The 21,170-nt window shown below is 34.7% G+C and overlaps 1 protein-coding gene across 1 annotated transcript; it reads left to right on the plus strand.

Moving 5' to 3' along the window:
• Positions 1-3,510: 3,510 nt before the first annotated feature.
• LOC113318095 (cystathionine gamma-synthase 1, chloroplastic-like) lies at positions 3,511-7,870 on the plus strand. Its single transcript, XM_026566220.1, has 11 exons — positions 3,511-4,057; positions 4,257-4,360; positions 5,064-5,137; positions 5,238-5,409; positions 5,690-5,749; positions 5,843-6,046; positions 6,146-6,232; positions 6,502-6,609; positions 6,719-6,814; positions 6,920-7,038; positions 7,536-7,870. Exons 1-11 carry the CDS (start codon positions 3,595-3,597, stop codon positions 7,657-7,659), a joined length of 1,611 nt encoding a protein of 536 aa, XP_026422005.1. The 5' UTR covers positions 3,511-3,594; the 3' UTR covers positions 7,660-7,870.
• Positions 7,871-21,170: the final 13,300 nt, after the last annotated feature.

Genomic DNA, 21,170 nt, shown 5'->3' on the forward strand with positions numbered 1-21,170 from the left:
AACTTAGCCCACCCCAAAACTCATAAGCTTTAAATTGGAAGCGCAGATTTAACTAAGGAAATTACAATGCTTTAAATTATCCTCTGTTAACTTTGAAAATTTGGAAACAATCTTAGATACTTAAGTCAATCAATTATAATATGAGAATAATACTATATATACCAACCTACCCAAATCTAATATAAAGTTGAATGTAGAAAAATATTGTATTTTTAAATGTTCTTATGTTATTTGGATCATAAAAAAATAGTCCAAAATCCTGAAAATTTGTAGCAACCTCCCACCGCCTAAAAAATAATGTTATTCTCCATTGAAATACCCACTATGGTAATCTTTTGAATATGTTACTAACTTCAAGTACCTTTACACTTTTATCCCATTTAATAGAGCAGTTAAAAAAAGAAAAATTATCCCACCCGCACATAGATTTCTAGTTTTGGCGCTATTGTAATGAATTTAAGAATCACAATTTCAGAGATATTCAAGCATTCATTCACAATAAAAGTAGGAAAAAATAAAAGTAGAAAAGGGGGAGAAATTAAAAAAATAAAAGTAAACGAAAATTAGGTTGAGGCTAGAAAGCTTCTCTATTTCCTTAAAACGATTACGTGCCCACAATGATGTCGTATGGTTAATTGGCATTCGTCTCTCAGGACTACAACAATCTCCTTCTCGGTTGATGCAACACTTCAATCAATCAAGAAAATGAATATGCATATGTAATCTCTTTTTGACACTTTAATGAAAAAAGAAAGTAAGAATTCAATCGATTGAAATTGGAAATCAGTTGAGGTATTTAAAGAGGAAATGGTGACTGAACAAAAGAAGAGGAGTATGTTAAAAAGAGGCACCATGTATGGTCCTTGAACATACTTCACCCATAGGAAGAAACCTTTAAAAAAAATGCCAATATGGGAAGGCACCGATAAGAACTGTTTTGAATATGAATTTAGATGGTTAATTGCTTCTAACCCGCTTAGCATGCTATTAGACACAAACAAAAGTAATGCGACTTGCGCCATTCGTCTTTAAAGTTTGGGAATATATGGATCATCACATAATTTCACATTTAACTGATTCTGGAATTAACCTACAATTTCAACACACAACACAATCGAAGAATTAACAAAATAACATGTCTATCGTGTGTTGTAAACTTAGTTGTTATCAACCACTATTAGGTAACTGTAACACAACATTTGATATGCACTAACTTTTATTTTTTATTTTTAGTCTTTCTATTTTGAGGTGTATTTTATCTAACATTTCTTTTTTTTAATAAGGTTTTGTGATTGAAGAAGCTCTTTTAGTCAATGTCTGCATTTATTTGCTTATGTAGCCTTCCGATTTTCATGGCGATAAAAAATATGGTTGTTGACCATGAAGATATGGATGCCAATAATGAATGGTACATATATCCTCTCAGGAGGACTCTAGTCAAAAATTTATACAAAACGAATTACAGTTAAAAACTAGAAACAAAAAAACTCGCGACCTAACCACAGTTAATTGTCTATAAAAACAAAGGAATGGACGGCTCTTCAGTAGTTCAGTGGTATTAAGAGGCCGATTAAATCTTTATCTTCAGCTTCCTCATCATCAAGTTGTTGCAACCTCCGCTGATGCATTTCTTGTTGTAGTTTAACCGATACATTATATTAATCTCTTCATTAGATCTTGCCGGTGATGATTATGAAATTTAAAATTGAGAATACAAGTAAAGAAATACGTACAATATATGTAAAAGTATGTGTGAGTAATTTGATGATGTATAATAGAGCACTTATCATCATCACTAGTGAGAATAGTGAAATAGAGCACATAAAAATAAAAAATAAAGCCAACCCGCATATAGTTTCCTCGTTTTGTCGCTGCTGTAATGAGTCTAAGAATCACAATTTCAGAGACATTCAAGCATTCATTCACAATGAAATTAGAAAAGAGAAAATAGGGAGAGAGTAAAAAAAATAGAAGTAAATGACAATTAGGTTGAGGATAGAGAATTTCTCTTGTCCTTAAAACGATTTCATCTCCACAATGATGTCGTATGATTAATTGGCATTCGTCTCCCAAGACTACAACAATCTCCTTCTTGGTTGATGCAACACTTCAAGAAATCAAGAAAATCAAACTAAATAATGCATATATAATCTCTTTTTCACACTTGAATAAAAAATGAAAATAAGAATTCAATCGATTGAAGTTGGAAATCAGTTAAGGTATTTAAAGAGGAAATGGTGACAGAAAACAAGAACAGGAGTTTGTCCAAGACAGGCACCATGTCTGGTCCTTAAACATACTTCACCAATATGAAGAAACCTTCCAAAAAAAGACGATAATATGAGAAGGCACAAATATGGACTGTTTTAACGTTTTGAATATGAATTTAAATGGTTAACTATTTTTAATCCCCTTAGCATAAATAATCATACTTACGCCCCTTCGTATTTAACATTTATGCATACATAAATTATCACATAATTTTACATTCAACTGATTTTGGAATTAACCGATAATTCCCACACAATACATAATGGAAGAATTTATAAAATAACATTTTTATCGTTTGTTGTAAATTTAGTTACTATCCACCACTATTTGGTAACCGTAACATAATCTTTAGTCTGCGCTAACTTTTTTTTGTCTAGTCTTTTTATTTTTAGAGGTGTCTTTTTCTCGCATTACTCTCTTAAAATCCTGGATCAGCCGTTTGTGATCGAATTTTTTTTTTCTTACCAAGAAAAATAGAGAGTCAATAACTGCATTGATTTTGCACATGTAATCGCTTTAATTTTCATGGCGATAGAAAATATGATTGTTGATCATAAAGATAGGATGCCAATATCCGATGGTGCACACACCCTCTGGGGAGGATTCTAACATGTACATTGTGTGTCGTAAATGTAGTTGTTATCGACCACTATTAAGTAACAACAACACAGTCTTTGATGTGCGCTAACTTTTTATTTTTTCTAGTATTTTTTTAAGGAGTATTTTTTCACGCATTACTCTTTTAAAATCTTAGTTTTGCCGCTTCTGCCCTTGCTTATAAGTGTTTGTGATTGAAATAAATATTTTTATCCTTGCGACGACCATAGCCACATTATCTACTTCGATTCCCTCGACTTAATTTCTCATAAGGCTTGTTGATGTGTTAGCACGGTAATTTGTTCAACTAATGTAATAGTACTTCTGATTGATGATTATCTTGTTAGATTTCTAATTAATTAAATATTTAATAAATCCAATTAAAAAAAATATATACAAAAACAAAAAAGAAAATGAGTCGGTGACTAAGTTGATTTTGCTCCAATTTTGATGCCGATAGAAAATGTGGTTGTTGACCAAGGAGATAGGGATGCCAACATTGAGTGGTGCACATACCATCTGTGGAGGACTCTAGTCAAAAATTTACTCAAAACAAACTACAGTTAAAAACAAGAAACAAACAAACAAATTCGCCACCTAAACCACAGTTAAATGTCTATAAAATCGAACGAATAGGCGGCTCTTCAGTAGTTCAGTGGTCTTCAGAGGAGGAAGGGAGAGAGAAACTAAAACCCTCACCAGAAGAAAAAAAACAAGAAAAGAAAAATGGCCGTCTCAGCAGGATGTGCTAGGGTTCTACCAGTTTTTGAATGTAGATCAGATCCAGATTTCTCTACCAACCAAAACCAGCAGAAATCAAGTTCTAGATTCATTTCTGGATCTTTCAATGGTGGTAGTGGATTATATTCATCGTTGATTCTGCGGTTTCCTCCTAATTTCGTAAGGCAATTGAGTATTAAAGCAAGAAGAAATTGTAGCAACATTGGTGTAGCACAAGTTGTAGCTGCTTCCTGGTCAAACAACAACAATACCAACAAGGTTCCTAATGTATCTGCCATTGATTCTGCTTCTGCTGCTTCTGAGATTGAAGAAATTCCTTTAATTGATGATGAAGTTGTAGCTGCTGTTGATGGTGGTAATATTTGTAATAATGGTGTACAGTTGTCTGGTTTGGCCGCTTTAAAGGCCTCATTTTTACGCTCCGATGGGAGCATCACAGTTCATGCAGGTCCCCCCTTGTTTCTCTATTAATTTTTTTCATTTGAGGTTCTTAGATCGGAAAAAAAAATCTGATTTTTATGTGTTTTTGTGGTTTTAACGAATTTTGTTCATTTGGGTTGTATGTATGTATCATTTTGGTGAAACCCATTAATTTTGCCTTTTAAATTTGATAAAATCTGAGTTGTTTATATAATTTGTGTGTACAGGAGAAAGATTAGGTCGTGGAATTGCTACAGATGGAATCACTACCCCAGTCGTCAATACTTCTGCTTACTGGTTCAAAAACTCCAATGAACTCATTGATTTCAAGGTCTCTATTCATTTTACTGCACTTTAGAGGTTTTATTTATTATGCTAGACTTCTCTTGGTCAATATTGATGTGAATGTGATTGATTTAGTTTCTAACAACTAGATGTCGCTGGTATAGTGGTATCCAGTAGAAGATGCCGGTATAAGTGTCATTCTTTTTTTACTTTTTGAATTGTTGTTTAGTAACCACTTTTAGTAAGAGGGGAAGTAGTTTTCTATTTTGTTGTAGTGTGAAAATTTTAGAGGCTATGTTTGAATTAACTCAAACCCTTGGTATCTGGTTCATGGGTGTAGTAACTGATTCATCCATTAGTTCCTAACTAACTTAATTGCTGCTTATATATCTTACATTCCTCGCATACTCATTTCAGATTAATGTTCAATCTAAAATAAATTCAATTGTCAGTTCATGAGATATAGAATGCTTTGGAAGTTGATTACGGCTATACTAGCTCCAGTCAATGGAATTTAAAGAATCCCAGTTTGTAATGAAATTTTATCTTCAGTTCCTCAGATTTTCATTTCAGATTAGTTTTTCAATCTGAAAATATGCAATTGTCAGTTAGAATGCCTGGAAGTTGATCACAGCTATACTAGCACCTTTCATTAAAATGACCGACTTATAAAAAATCTAATGTTCTTATTTAATGCCAGCTGCGTTTTTAGTATTATTTGGTTGATTAACTTGTTGTTGTCGTGATAGGAGGGACGCCATAAAAGTTTTGAGTATGGGCGCTATGGAAACCCAACCACAGTAGTTGCAGAAAACAAAATAAGGTTTGTTTTTGTGTGATAAGTGTTAACAGTTTTAGCTACTGGCTAAGTGCCATTTTTTGTAATGGGATGCTGAATATGTTTTGTACATTTTACTCGGCAGTGCACTTGAGGGGGCAGAATCAACTATTTTGATGTCATCTGGCATGTGTGCTAGTACGGTCATGATGTTTGCATTGGTAAAGAAGGGTGGGCATATAATAACAACTACAGATTGCTACAGGAAGACGAGAATTTTCATTGATGATTTTCTTGTTCCCAACATGAATATAACGGTATGTTCCCTTACTTTTTTTGTACTTTTTTTAGTTGGATCCTGCTTGTGCTGATGCAGTTGGAGACAATATGCTTCCTAAATTGACAGTTGATTGTGAGGGTCCTTAAGATCCACATTGTGTTTTATTTTAATAAGTCATGTCAGTGGATTTGGTTGTGGACAAGATCTGGATTTTCAGCTACTTGCCGTATTTGAACCTTTGTCAATTTGATGTTCTGTTCCAGACTTCTTTTTTATGGTTTTGGAAAGTATCTAAATTTATTATCTCCCCGTTGCAGGTCCATGTAATCGACCCTGCCGATATGGATGGCCTGAAATCTGCACTGGAGAAGAATAATGTAAGTACTCAAATAGGAGATTGTTGTTTAATATTTTCTTGTTTTGGACTGGGGGACATGATCGTTTGATACTTACTGGCATACTCTGTGCAGGTAACACTTTTCTTCACAGAATCGCCAACTAATCCTTACCTCAGATGCGTTGACATTGATTTGGTTTCAAAGCTTTGCCACAGCAAAGGCACCCTGGTTTGTGTTGATGGTACTTTTGCTACACCATTGAACCAAAAAGCACTTGCTCTTGGTGCAGACCTTGTTCTGCACTCAGCAACGAAATTCATTGGAGGACACAATGATGTAAGTTCTCGAGTAACCTTGTAAGTTTTGACATTTGGTTGCCTTATGTTTCTTTAGAACTATAAGAAGAGTAAGTGACAAATCAATTTCTGTTTTCAGGTTCTTGCTGGTTGCATTAGTGGTTCTGAGGAAGTGATTGCTAAGATTCGCAAGTTGCATCACGTTTTGGGTGGTACTCTTAACCCGGTGAGCAATTTTTTACATGCTTTTGCAAAAAATTCGCATAGGTTAGAAACCTATGCCTGCAGTATATATCAATTCGTTGATTTGTTGTAGTCCAGAATTTGGAAATGAGCTTCATTGATTCAGACAGTTAGTTTGACCTTTAGTGTTTATTCAGCTTGCAAATAACGCATAGTTGAGAACGATACTAGGCTGTTCATTTGTTCTTACAAGTTAGTTCAGTTTGCAAATAAGACTTGATTGAGAATGATAATCATGCTCTGTGTTTTCAGAATGCCGCTTACCTAATCATTCGAGGCATGAAGACACTGCATCTTCGTGTACAGCAGCAAAACACAACTGGATTGAGGATAGCCGAAGTTTTAGAGGCACATCCTAAGGTACTAATTTTATCGAATTTTTAAATAATTAGAACCGAAAAATAAGTACAATAATTTTTTCTTTCAAGTGGGTTCATCTTGTAGGATGCTAACGTGATCTGATCTTCAGGTGAAACGTGTTCATTATCCCGGTTTGCCCAGTCACCCGGAACACAAAATTGCCATGAAGCAAATGACTGGGTTTGGAGGAGTCGTCAGTTTTGAGGTGAGTGCTAAAACCTATGAGCTTGATGATTATCTGAGCTATTTGCATTTGCAATATGCTGGTTTCCAGGTTTACTTACATGATCACGACATGCAACTTTTGCAGATTGATGGAGATTTAGAAACCACCAAAACATTCATCGATGCACTGAAAATCCCATACATCGCCCCTTCCTTTGGAGGCTGTGAGAGCATTGTGGATCAGCCTGCAATTATGTCTTACTGGTACGTCTTTCATTTTCTGCAAATATTTGATCACCTTAAATTGGTTGGCATGGGAGTATGATAAGTTTATCTTCACCATGTTTTAAGTACTTGAGAAAACATAATTGTGCTGCTGAAAATATGTATCACCTTAAGAACATGGTTGGTTGATTCATTTTTGATCCAAATCAAAGGAAAACTTTATACGAGATGGGCTAAAAAGTCTTTGCGAGACCTCTTTAACACGCTTTCCAGTAAGTTTCTTATATTGTTAGCTTAAAAATGGAACCATTAAGCCTAGCCTCCAAATACACATGATGCTCAAAACCCAAAACTGAGGAAAAAATGCTCTGAAGAAATACAATTGACTTATAATAATAGCTAGTCACCGAACCTTTTGATGATGAAATGCAAGTTTTGACACGTAATTCTATTCTATTTCAGTATGTACGTGCTAGTTAGCAGAAATTGGTTTGTTGATTACTTTTGTGGTGGTTGTTTTATGTTTTGTAATGCAGGGATCTTAGCCAGTCAGGTAGAGAAATGTTTGGAATAAAGGATAACCTTGTTAGGTTTAGTTTCGGAGTTGAAGACTTTGAAGACCTGAAAGATGATATCCTTCAGGCTTTGGAAGTTATATAGATAAGAGGGAAATGCTGAGGGCCATGAATATCATGTTTTCTAATCAAGTGTCCTAAATTATGGGATTATTTTGATTGAGCATTGCTTTTATTTATGCATGTGTTGGTTATTTGATTGAATAGTAATGGCAATTATGACTGATTTTGATAAGGAAGATGAGTGCTAGTAACTTCTCTTTGTCTCTTCTAGATCATTGAATAATTATTTCTTACTTGCATTTTTTTTTTCTACTAAAATTTATGATGAGGTCTTGTACAAGTGGTACATGGCCACACTACAACTAGACATTGGATCTTTATATAACTTACACTCTAGTTACATTAGTTGACAACTGAGTAAGTTGTGCAAGACCTGGAATTGAAATGTAGACTACAGGCTGTACACAGTTCTCAGACAACGAAATCTTGGAGACATACATTTCAACGAAATGGCTATAACTCTGGATGTTGCACAACACATTATAAGCAGAGTACCCGGGGTAGAATGTGAAGTTAATTAGCAAAGTAGAAATAGAATTCAACAAAAGAAGAAGAGAGGCTGAGGTTCCTTAAATTTGTGGAAGTGAAATTAAACCAACGAACGTTGGCCTATGTATTTTCTTGTACAACCATATTCACCGGATAGAATGGAAAACACACAAAAAGCCCATAACCTCCAACTTTTTGAGGGCCTCAACACCGAGTCAGGGGTGAGCATGGGCCGGTATGAACCGGTTTTTAACTCATCTGCATCCAATCTAATTGATTACGGATTTCAAATGTCACACCCGCATACAATCCAACATCCAACGGATTTGTATCCAATGGCCGATGAGCGGATTGGGCACGAATAAGGGTGCACAGGAACCGAGCCGGACCGAGGAATCGTCCCGGAACCGGCGGAATCGAGCCGTTTTCGTCCCGAACCGAGGACTGGGGTACAGGTACTGGTCCAGAAAATAGGAACCGAGGCTGAGGAGGTACAGGTACACGGTCTTGTCTAAGTCCCGTACCGTCCGGACCGAAAGAACCGACCATTCGTAGCCGTTAGATTTAGGGGTACTGAACTAATAATAGCCGTTAGATTAAGGGGGGTATATAAAGGATCTTAACGATAGGGTTTCTCATTTTCGTTTTTCTTTTCCGTCTTCGACAGTTCGACTCTTCCCTCGGAGTCTGAGAGACTGAGATAGAGATCAACAACGATAGGGTTTATTGATTAGTTCTTGAGTCTTTGATTCTCTGAAGTCTGAACTCCATTGATCAACAACGAACACGGAACACCGAACAACATCTCTCGATCCAGAAGAAGAAGGAGAAAAAGTCAGTGATTTCACTGATTTGTGTAAGTTTTTTACTTTATTTGATTTTTTTCTTCTCCAATTTTAATCCTAGGACTATGGATTTCTATATGAAGTCGAGTTCTGGATGATCCTTGGACTTTTGAACTTTCACAGGATAAGTTATCAATCACGTCAGGAAGAAGACGAAGGGAAAGGATTCAAGGAAGAAGCTGAAGGAAACCCACTAAGATAGTTTTTGTCCGACTGCATATTTTCGGTAAAAATTTTGTCACCAGGATTATACATACCCATATGAAGACAGAATCACTTAAAACTTTTTCTTTTCTTTTCAAGGTTTCTAATTATGACTTGTGATGTCTTTGCGTAGGTTGGTCTGATATTTATTTATGTTTTCTCTTTGGTGTTTTTGCAGATCAGTGAGGAAGATTGTTAACCTCGATAAGGCAGATGCGCATGTAAGGATTGAATGTCAAAGCCATAGACTCATAGTTGAGGATCCTGTAACTGTTTGTGCATTGCTCGAGGTATGCTTTTTCCTTTTTCCTTTTTTGTTGTGTTGGCATCAAATTTTGATTGAGTTTTTAGTGTGCATAAAATTCAGTGAGCATGTTCTTCACAAGAACAAACTTGTGTAAGCATAAAATTCAGTAAGCATGTTTTTAGTGTGCATAAAATTTTGATTGAGTTTTTTGCTTGTGTAATTTGTGTGTGATAGTAATTATGGGCTATGCCATTTGACATGATTCAAGGAAAAATCAGACTGCTAGTCTATTAGACTAGCCATTTGACATGATTTGCAACCAAATGTCCATGGGAAGGATCTATTAGACTGCTAGTCTGATTTTATTATGGGTCAATGTGGCTAGTGATCACTAGAACTTTGAATAGGTTGCTGCAGGTCATATTAGTCCATTTTAGACCCCAGAACTTCAATGCTGTTACTTCTTTGTCCCTGTTCCAACTTTGTCTTCCCCACAAAAACCCATGGCTTTATGTTAATACTGCAGTTTTGCATTATGTCTAAAATTGTTGTGGCTTGTCTATTTGTCTGATATGCGTGGAAGTCCTAGGTAACATATTATATTATTACTTGTGTTTGGCAGTAATAGATATAGTCTAATAGTTACTAAGTACTAACTAACTGCTTTTTTTTTTTGCAGCGTTACTTGGTCCTATCAACACTGATGACACCACAAGTGCTGCTGACATGAATTAGAAGATCAAGATTCAACACTACTGCAGCACTAGCTGCACTACTAGACTACTAGTTGTTCTTTTTTCAGATTTTATCATTTTCAAGACTTAGTGTGTGTGTCTGTGACTACTGCCTACTGCTATTTTTTTTCCAGATTTTCAAGACATTGTGTTGTTTGGTTTGCTAGTAATATTGCTGCTTATTAGTTGTTGCTTTGAATGAGAATTTGAGATATATTGAAAAACAGGTCAAAAATAGGTACTTATATTGAAAAACAGGTAAAAACATGTGTGTGGAAAAGTACCCGCAGGTACCGGAACCGAGGTACACGGTACCGGTACCGGTCCTAAATCAGGGAACCGACTCCTGGGAGGTACAGGTACTCGTCCTCGGCCTCGGCAAGAACCGAGCCGAACCGTACCGTGTGCACCCTTAGGCACGAATAATCGAATGGATTTGTTTTAATCAAAATTTATAATGAGAAAATAAACCAACATAGACAATTTCTTATAGAACCTACACATTCTATATTTTGTATATAAATATAAAAGTGGTTATGAACATCGAACACTTTAAGAATTCCTAAACAATCAATTTATTTTCTAAAAATTATTTCAAAAATTCCATATGCATCCAACCCACTCGCAAACGGTTCAGGCATCTATCCACAAAAATGTGGTTAGTCCCGGTTAAATCCGTGGATTACGGGCTAAATATTCACCCCTAAGCACTGTCAGTTTCGGGGAAATTATATTATTCTTGTTGTTAGGCCCAAAATATTTTTCAGTTTCCATGACATCCAAAATTATCTCAAATTATTAAAATCGCTACATAACTCATTATACATCATAATTTTTCAAGGATATAATCAATAAGAAGACTTGTATATAACATATCACAAAAATCGCGCCTTAGAATTTTAAAATTTTTATCTCGTTGGAAAGCTTTTAAAGAGATCTATACGACGAGCACAAACACCAATATCAATTTTTTATTTTTCACGAAATAATCGAAGGTGATCATCATTTTAGGTAAAAAATTCTAAAACTGACTACATATTCATTTTATAGCCTCCACAAAAAATGCATAACACAATATGCATACACCACAAAAAATGCATAACACGTCATACAATCATATTTTTATTTATGCATTTGTTATTTTGATTATGTAATTACTAAAACACTGTATATGCCCACGGCCGTCTCAACGATTTCAGAAGCTCGGGGCGAATTTTGAAAATGGGTCTCTCTTTTTTAGTTATAAGCGCATAGATGAAAATGAAAAATCGATGACTAAATTTATTGAACAACCCGTATATATAGTAAACGAGTATATATATATGAAAAAATGATTCATAGTTTATTCATAGATATTTTTTGATGGGAATCGTTCTCATGATTCAATAATCACTGTGTGGATCCATAAGTCTTCTTGTGTGAGAAATTCTAACTATACTAATCATAAATTCGTTTGGGGTTATTTTGGTTGTGTATTCCGATAAAATTAATCATGGGTTCTCTCGTGATTAGTTTAATTGAGAATTTTGGATACAAAATCACTTTTGTGGTTTTTTGTTGTCCAAAGAAATCCTTCTTTTTTTCGTAAAAGTAAGGTAGCTCTTGTTGTTATTTTGGGAATGACATCAAATGAGGGAGAGTTCTTTTGAACTTGCGCTTTATTTCCATATCTTTCTGAGGAGTGCGGCTGTGGAAATTTTTAGGGGTTATCTTATATCTTTATAAACTCCTTGATGAATGCATTTAGCTTAGGCTTTATGATTGCATCTAAACAAATTTGATATGTACTTTTCTTTGGTCTCGAAGCGTCTCCGTGGAAATTTCATTAGGATCCCGTTTTTGTACTTTTGCCAATTTTATTGACAAAAAGGGGGAGAATTAATATGTAGTTCACACTACAAATACATATGGTTTTTGGATCATTATGTAAAGGGGAGTGGTTTTCGTGTTGAGACGAAAGTATTGATTAAGGGGGAGTGATACATATCACCATAGTATTGTTGTCAAAGTTGTGATACAATTTAACTTTGATACTGCGTGAAAATACCATGTCATTGTATAATAATGATCAAGAGCTTTTGTTTTCTCATTGTTATGGCTTCGGATCTTCAACAACTATGATGCTGAACTGAACATCTATAGAATCATGGGAGTACTTGGAAAAGACGAAGTTTTCAAGTAATGTTTAAGCACCAAGGAGAACAAGCATGTGGATGAGAAGCAACAAAGTTTTATCTATTTTGTAATCCATATGTATTTATAGTTTTGTCACTAAAATTGACAAATAGGGAGACTGTTAGAGCATTGCTCGGTCGAAGTTGCATACGTTGCTATCTCAAGCATGTTTGTCAATATTAATGATCAAAACTATATGTCTTGATTTTTAGTCTACTTATGGCCGAGTCTCGGTCTAGGATAGTTAAGTATAGTTGAGCTCCAGAATCCATGGCGATTATATTACGAAGACGAAGAACTACTCAAGAAACCAGTGGAACTTCATCCGACCAAAAGGTATGTGGAGACTTGAACTAATCTGTCCCTAAAAAGTATATCTACTCTATCTCTTACTCTTGAGACAAAAGTCGTATAAGTATGATAGTTTTCATACATACATAATTGCAATTTCGAGCCGAGTTTACTCGCCTATCTTTTTCTTGAAACATGTATTAGTAAGATTTTGCTTTAACCATTTTCCTCATTACCCGTGATGAAATTCATGATGACGTTTCAATCTTGAAAATATCTTTGATGACGATAGTCGTGAATAACGATTGTTATAACATTATAGAAGAATGTTTCAATGATTGAAATGTAGATTTTAGATTACGTAACCAACTATAGATATAAACACATATAGTGTGTTCGCACATTAGTGTATAAATCCATGTACCGGAAACCAAGTGCGTGCATATGTGTGCATGCGATATTGGTGAAGGAGACAGGTTCGAAAACTTCTGCTGAGTTTGTAAGTTTGCAAACTGTTAAACCAGTCACCTTAGGTATGCGTACCCGTATGCGTACCCACGGAAATTTTTTACCGAAAATTTCTGTTGAGTTTGTGAACTCAAATCCGGTATCTATGGTACACGTACCCATACGTGTACCCAAGATGGTTATATTTCTCAAATCGGAAGTTCATTAACTTAAACAATAAACCAATAAGGAATGCAATCTTTGCAAACCGTGGTTATATTGTTCATGAATTGATTCAAGTTAATCAAACCTATTTTGTTTCAATTGCGTCTATGCATAAAGACCTAAGCAATTGAACAACTCTTCAACTAGTTCTTTTGAGTCATTTGAACTAGTTATGAGAAAGATGAATACGGTTAATATGGAAGTGCTCATATGGCTAACCATTTGTTAACTATTTGTGAACTAACCAAATGTACACGTTTAGGTATGGTTAGTCAAACCTAAATGAAATACATCTCATTTTTGTGTGACAAGCTAAGTTTCGATCTAACGGTTGAAAGATATTAGCTTGGATGAATCATATTTTTCATCTAACGGTGAATATTGAATGCTTTGTTACCAAGATAACTTAGATTGCAAATCCTGATTTGAAAACTATATAAAGAGGAACTCTAGCAACTGGAAAAACTAATCCCCACACCTCCTGTGTGATACTAGTTGGTTTTGCTAGAGTCAATTCTCCTTTAACCTTAGGTTTCTTCTCGAAACCCTGTAGGTTAACGACTTAAAGACTTCATTGGGATTGTGAAACCAGACGAAATTACTTCTCTTGTAGTTGAGCGATCTGATCTTGCCATTTTCTATCGTACGAGTTCAATTGAATAATTGGCTTGAGATTATATATCTGTTAGGGAAATATAAAAAGAAATCACAAACATCTTCGTCTCATCGTTTGTGAGTTCGCAATATCTAGTTTCGCTACCATACGATTTCGATTATTGTGAGGTGATTGATAATTCTAGGCTATTCTTTGGGAATATAAGTCCGGGTTATCGATTCGTTCATGTTCACCTTGATTTTTATCAAAAGACGGAACAAACTCATAGGTTTATCTGTGGGAGACAGATTTATCTATTATCGTAGACTTTTCTGTGTGATACAGATTTTTTTTATTAAAGTCTTCGATTTTGGGTCGTAAAAACTCTTGGTTTTGGGTGAGATCAGCTAAGGGAATCAAGTGCGTAGTATCCTGCTGGGTTCAGAGACGTAAGGAGCGTAATTTTACCTTAAATCAGTGTGATATTTATTAGGGTTCAACTACAGTCCATACCGAAGTTAGTTTGTAGTAGGCTAGTGTCTGTGGCAGCTTAATACAGTGTGGTGTTCAATATGGACTAAGTCCCGGGTTTTTTTCTGCATTTGCAGTTTCCTCGTGAACAAAACTTTTGGTGTTTGTGTTATTTCTATTTCGCATTATATTTTGTTATATAATTGAAATATCACAGGTTGTACGTTGTATCTGATCAATTGTGAAATCCAACATTTGGTTGTTGATTGAAAATTGATTGATACTTGGATATTGGTCTTTGTTACCATCCAAGTTTATATATCTTGTATTTGATAAAGACTCACATATTTATATTTGTTTGAGTATAGATCAAACCGAGACATAGAGATATTAACTCCTTGATATACTTTTTATTAAGATTGGGTCAGACTGTTTTGTTGATTCTCATAAAAGTATTAGAGTTAGTCCATACACATTGCTAATCGAAATATTGGATGAAGTTGTTAGACCCCCACATTTTCACTTTATAAATACCACTATAATTCTCACACTAAATCACACCAAATCAATTGATTTCTTATTTCTTCTACTTTACATCAATTGATTTCTTATTTCTCTTCTTCTTACTATACTTCTTTGATTTTTATATTTATCTTCTACTGCTCAAGTTTTTATATTTTAGTTTGATTCAAAATAATTTTGTTCCACGAGAAGAGATTGATCTTACTGTTGCCTTTATTTATGTTAGTATTGATGAAATTGTGGGTACGGGACAAAAAACCGCTATGTTTTGGATACGTATTCACCAAATTTTTGTCGAACGCAATAGGAATCCTAATGGAAGAGACTAGTCATCCTTAAAAAGTAAGATGAAAGGTATAAAAAAAGATGTCAGAGAATTCTTTTCCATTTTTAATGTTATATATCGTCAAACCAAAAGCGGTGCGAGCCACGAAGATTTGGTAAGTTCTATTATTGTTGTTAAGTTTTCCATATAGTTGGTGATGTTTTTAATGAACAAAATATTTCATACAAAATTTTTCAGACAAAAGAAGGTCGCGAGCAATTTCAGTTTCAAATAGGACAACCATTTAAGTATGATGCATGTTATGAAATGTTTAGAGAAAAAGTCTCGGGATTTAATTATGAACTTATTGTGGGCCAAAACAGTGAATTGTTATCAGCGTGACTTTGTAGCATTCGAAGATGGTATTAAAGTTCTTCCTAATAGAGAGACTCGTTAGAATTACAAGTATAATGCACGTCCTATAGGAACAAAAAAAGCCAAAATGCAAGCTAGACAGAAGAATGATCGTGAGCAAGGTATATTTAGAGAAGGTGATGAGGGAACATCTTCGGTTAAGATGGGAGAAGATAGGATCTATCAACATAGTGCTAGTATTTTGGAGTATCTTAAGGAAACACGATTAAGGAAGGAATGGAACAAGAATCCAAATACCAAACAATTTGGGACTATATTTAACAACCGCGTTATGTAATGGAAGAACAACTCGATTTTCGAAAGCTTCAACAACAAACTAACCAAATGCATTAACAACAAATGAATTTAGATCAAGACAATGCAATAATGTCTATGGAACTCAGTTGGTTACCTCCCTACGAAACATATTATCGACGCAAGCAAAAGGAGATCTTGAAGGGGATGAATATAATCAGCATTGAAGATTCAGAAGATGACGATGTAATCCATCTATAGTTGTTTTATCTTTTATTGATTTTAGTTTTTTAATTTCTAATCTAGGTTTAAATTAAAAGTGTTGTCCTAAATTTCTAGTTAGTATTGTTGTTATCTTAATTTTAAAAGTGTTGTCTAAATTAATTTAAATTTTTGTTTGAATTATTAAAAGATTTGAATGTGTTGTAACAAAACGATTTTCATATTCAAATTAATAACTTTATCATCACTTCATTAAACTAATGTTCATTAATAACATAAAAAAGATTACAACAGATCATTCGTTTAAAATTAATAACTTCATTAAGCGTGTATCGATCTTCCCTCGTTTCTTAACATGGTGCACGATAGGCCTGAATACATTACATGTTATTATTTTCCTTGGTGTGAGACTCAACGATCAATGCCTCTTCGATATGATAAAACTGTTCTCCTCTCCAGGATTTATATGCATCTTGTGCAGCGGATCTGTCCCTTCTGTACCTATCGAGAAACTCATTATACATGATGCATAATTTCCTAACATGATTAATTCTTGAACAAATGTGGGATGGTTCATAATTAAAGCGTGGTTTCCTGCCCATCGGTTTAACGTAAGGACCCCAACCAACTTGAATCCAAAATATAGTATGATCTTTAGGATCTTCAGGAAAATCATCATTGAGAAGGTAAAAGTTTCTAATCCATTCCGTCTCTTCTTCAACATCCTTTAAACTTTCCCTCAGTTGGAATTGTTCTTGACCTCGTTTCTGTGCCTTGAGTTTTTCTTCGTATTTTGTCGCATCCGATGATGAATCTTTGGTTTCTTTTGTGGATTTTCGTTTGCTTAACACTTCATCCATCACATTAAAAAAATTAGTAGGTGATGAAGACGTTGTTACATTCGTAGTAGCTTGATCTCCTCTTTTGCATAACTCGTTTTCCGTTGCAGCAATTGATTGGGTGGTTCGCTTGCATCTTATAGGAATATCTTCGAATGAGTTGGTAGTTGATGATTTATTTTCCATTGAATAGATGTTTAGCTTTGATTTTCACCTCAAAGATTGATACTGCTAAGAAGAATGGGTAGATTTATACTGCTAAGAAGAATGGGTAGATTGATGCTGCAAATAAGAATGGGTTATCTTCCTTATATAGGAATCATTACCACCAGCCATATTTCTTAGAACTCGTGACCAACGAATTTATTTGTTAGAACTCGTGTACAACGACTTTATTTCTTAGAACTCGTGCCCAACGACTCTATTTCTTAGAACTGGTGTCCAACAGCTCTATTTCTTAGAACTCCAGCCCAATGGCTCTATTTTTTAGAACTGGTGTCCAACGAATATATTTCTTAGAAATCGTGTCCAACAGCTATATATTTCTTTCTATAAATATAGAACATTTTTTCTAACCAACACAAATCTCAATTCATTCTCAAATATAAACCTCAATCATGTATTCTAACAGTTCGAGTAAAAATGGAAAACAAATAGTATGTGTGGAAGCAACAAAGGTTTGTCCATGTTGTTTCATGGATAATCATAGTCTGCTTAAATGCTCATGGATATATACAAAATATCCCCAACGTGGTTGCACCGACACTAGGAAGGTAAAAGAGTCGATACTGGAGAAGATAAGGTATTTGGAATGTGAGTATGCTAAACGTACGGGAGAGGCACAATATTTGGAGGATGCAATGAAAGATGCAATAAAACAATAAAAATTTGACGAACTCTACAAGAACTTCAAAATAAAAGTAAAGGTGGAGTTTGAACGCAGCAAGGGGATTCCCTGTGAAAATGAGGGTTGTAATTTCTTTATGTAAATGCACCGGTCAAGTGCAAAGAAAACATATGGAAAACGTTACTGGAAATGCCTTGTCTGTGAAACGGTGGCATGGGCTGAATAAATGTTGTTATTTTTTAGTTTAATCAAGAGTTTGAATATCAATTGATGTAATGTGCTTTTTTTTTATAATTAGTATATGTTGTTGTAAGAGTTTAAATGTGATGAACATGATGTAATTTGCTTCAACAATAAATAATAATAGTTATTTTCATATTCATATGATTAACGATTACATTCAGCACGTGCAACCAGCATTTAAACCAAGAGGCGAACCTATTGAACGAGTTATGTCTCGTGAGGGTTTACAGAGAGATATACCCACAAAACCTATAGTTATTTAAATTCTTTACTCTTCATCTGATGATTCATAGGATGAATCTTCAAAGGGGGAAGGGTTATACTCTGAGAAACTGTTTTCCAAAATCACACATCATTTAAAAAATCTAATAGGTTTACCTTTCTTTTTTTTCGTAACTCTCGAAAGCAAAATGCTCCTACAAAAAAAGAAAACAATATCAATTTACAATTAAATTATTCAACAATTCAGTACACATACACAAAAAATTGTTGGATAGATAACCGGTAAGTTTCTTACGATTTTCGAAGGTACTGGTGACCTCCATAGATATAAGGATCTCTGTGTCGATACATATACTTTCACGTCTGAAGTGATAAAGTTTAAACTTATTTTCAGATACTTAACCGTTCTTTCATTAGGATTCCTGTTATGTATAGTCAACCTTTGCAGCAACTGCTCTAAAAGATTTTTGTTATTTAGTTGTTCATCTTTTTCTTCATTCTCTAGATGAACATCAACCCATAAACTAACTATCAATTCTTCAACCTCCGGAGTTAAACCCACCATAATTAAGAAAGAAAAGTGTTGTAGATAATAACTTAGACAAAAATAAGTGTTTATTTTTAAAGATGGAGAAGAGAAGAGAGTTGGTCGAACTAATGTGTTCATTGGTAAACAATATGTGAATCCTTTATACATGGTCAGTATACATATCCATATAATGTACAAAGAGATTTCATGGATAAGTATACTAATCCATATACTGTACAAAGAGATTTCATGGATATATATATATATCCATATCCTATACAAGGAGATTTAAATGATTTAAACTATATGACATCAAATATAAATGTATTCATTTGCATACATAAATGAAGCCCCAAAATAATTTAAAGTCTGGTATACCATATGCATGTAACATTCAAAATCTTAAAACACAACAGTGAAATACATTATATGCCTCAACATCATCATCATCATCAGACATACCCGCATCATCGTATGCAAGATCATCGTCACCATCAGAATCCTCATCATCATTGTCCTCCTCATCGTCATCGTCATAATCCTCCTCATCGCCAGAATCCTCATTGTCATCTCCATCATGTTCATATTCGTCCACATGTCCGTCTTCATATACATGTTCAACTGCATGTTCAAAGTCATGTGGGGTTTGATCATTGTAATCTCCATAATAATCAAATGCTCCATCTTCGTTTTGACCAGGAAGTACTTCTTCTTCTATGTTTGTATCTTCATAATCTCCTTCTGATGATGGAAGTACCACGTATTACGTATCTGAACCCTCCACACTAGAAAAGTCCCCTTCCTGGCCTCCTCTACCAGGACGCGCAACAATGTGCTTGACAATATAATTTCTTAGTTGTAGGTGCATTTCTAGGTTTTTCAGAGATGACATAAATACACGACAGTTATTGGTAGGTTCCGGAAGCGGAACATGAACAACTCTGCCCCAATCTGTATCCCGACGTTCATGCTCGATAATCATGTTGTGTATAATAAGACGCCATTTCATAATTAGGTTCAAGTCAGATTGTTGCCAATACTTACATGGTGATCCGACAATTTAGAATTTACCCTGAAGCACTCCAAAAACACGCTCGATATCCTTTCTTTTAGCCATTTGATACTTGTTGAATCTCACATACTCGGGAATTTCCAATGTATGACTAAAAGCTTGTACAATTGTTGCCAACTTTGGACAGATACCATCGGCTAAGAAATAACCCATATGGTATTGGTGACCATCGATGACATACTTGCATGGAGGTACTACACCCTTTAGAATGTTATCAAAAAGGGGTGAGCGTGCCAACACATTCAAATCGTTATTTGATCCAGGCATTCCAAATAAAGCATGCCAAAGCCACAAATCATATGATGCCACCGCCTCTAATACCAAACTAGTATGTTTGTTTTATCCCGGTAAGTTCCTTGCCAAGATGCCGAAAAATTCTTCCATGGCCATTGCATACAATCAACATTACCAAGCATTTCAGGAAAACCTCGTTCCGCATTCTCAGCTAGCAACCTCTGAGCATCTTCAGGAGTGGGTTCACGCAAATATCTTTCTCCAAAAGTCATGCAAATGGTGTGCAAAATCTTTTTAGATACATATATATTGTAGTTGCACTCATACGAGTGTAATCATCAACACTATCATCTGCCGTACTTTTGCATAAACATTTCAACGAAAACTAATTTCATATGCAGAAAATGCCCCATAGTACCGGTTGCATATGGACGTTGGTGCCATTTTGGATCAACTTCAAGCAATTTTCCTAACAATTTCTCGAATAAGTCCTCCCTCATGCCTAGACGTTGTTTGAATTGTCTTGAGGCATAACCGGTTCCAGGCGTAAAATAATCATTCATCATTTTGGCATCATACCACACTCGATCACGCGTTATTACACTACGTGTTTGTACCTCCCTAGATACCGGTTGTCTAATAATACGCAATCGTTCATCCAAACATAGTTGTGTAAACATTAGCAAAGCTTTCTCTTCTTCATCACTAGAGCTATCCAAATAAATTCCATATTTAACTCTCACATAAGCACGCATTAGATTCATTATGTACCTTTGCAAACAACAAACACCGTATCAATTTGTGTACACCATAGTAGTTTACCAACATTTCATTCAACATAAATCAAGACACACAACAATTAATCATGTATTTTTCACTAAATATGTGTTCTAATTATATTATTGAATTGCATACTACAAACCTAACTAACCTAAAAACAACAATTTCATCAAAATCAAAACCAAAATAATTTCAAACCCTAAAATTAGAATCACTCACCTTATATGATTTTTTTGGATGAAATTCGAAATTGAAAAATGGATTTGTTTCACCTTGAAGTAACAATGAAACACTTTTAATCTAAGCCAATTAATCACAATAAATCAATATGAAATTTGAAAAGGGATAAAAGGGGTTTGAAAAGGT

Source organism: Papaver somniferum, chromosome 10 (assembly GCF_003573695.1).
Source record: "Papaver somniferum cultivar HN1 chromosome 10, ASM357369v1, whole genome shotgun sequence".
Classification (NCBI taxonomy): domain Eukaryota; kingdom Viridiplantae; phylum Streptophyta; class Magnoliopsida; order Ranunculales; family Papaveraceae; genus Papaver; species Papaver somniferum.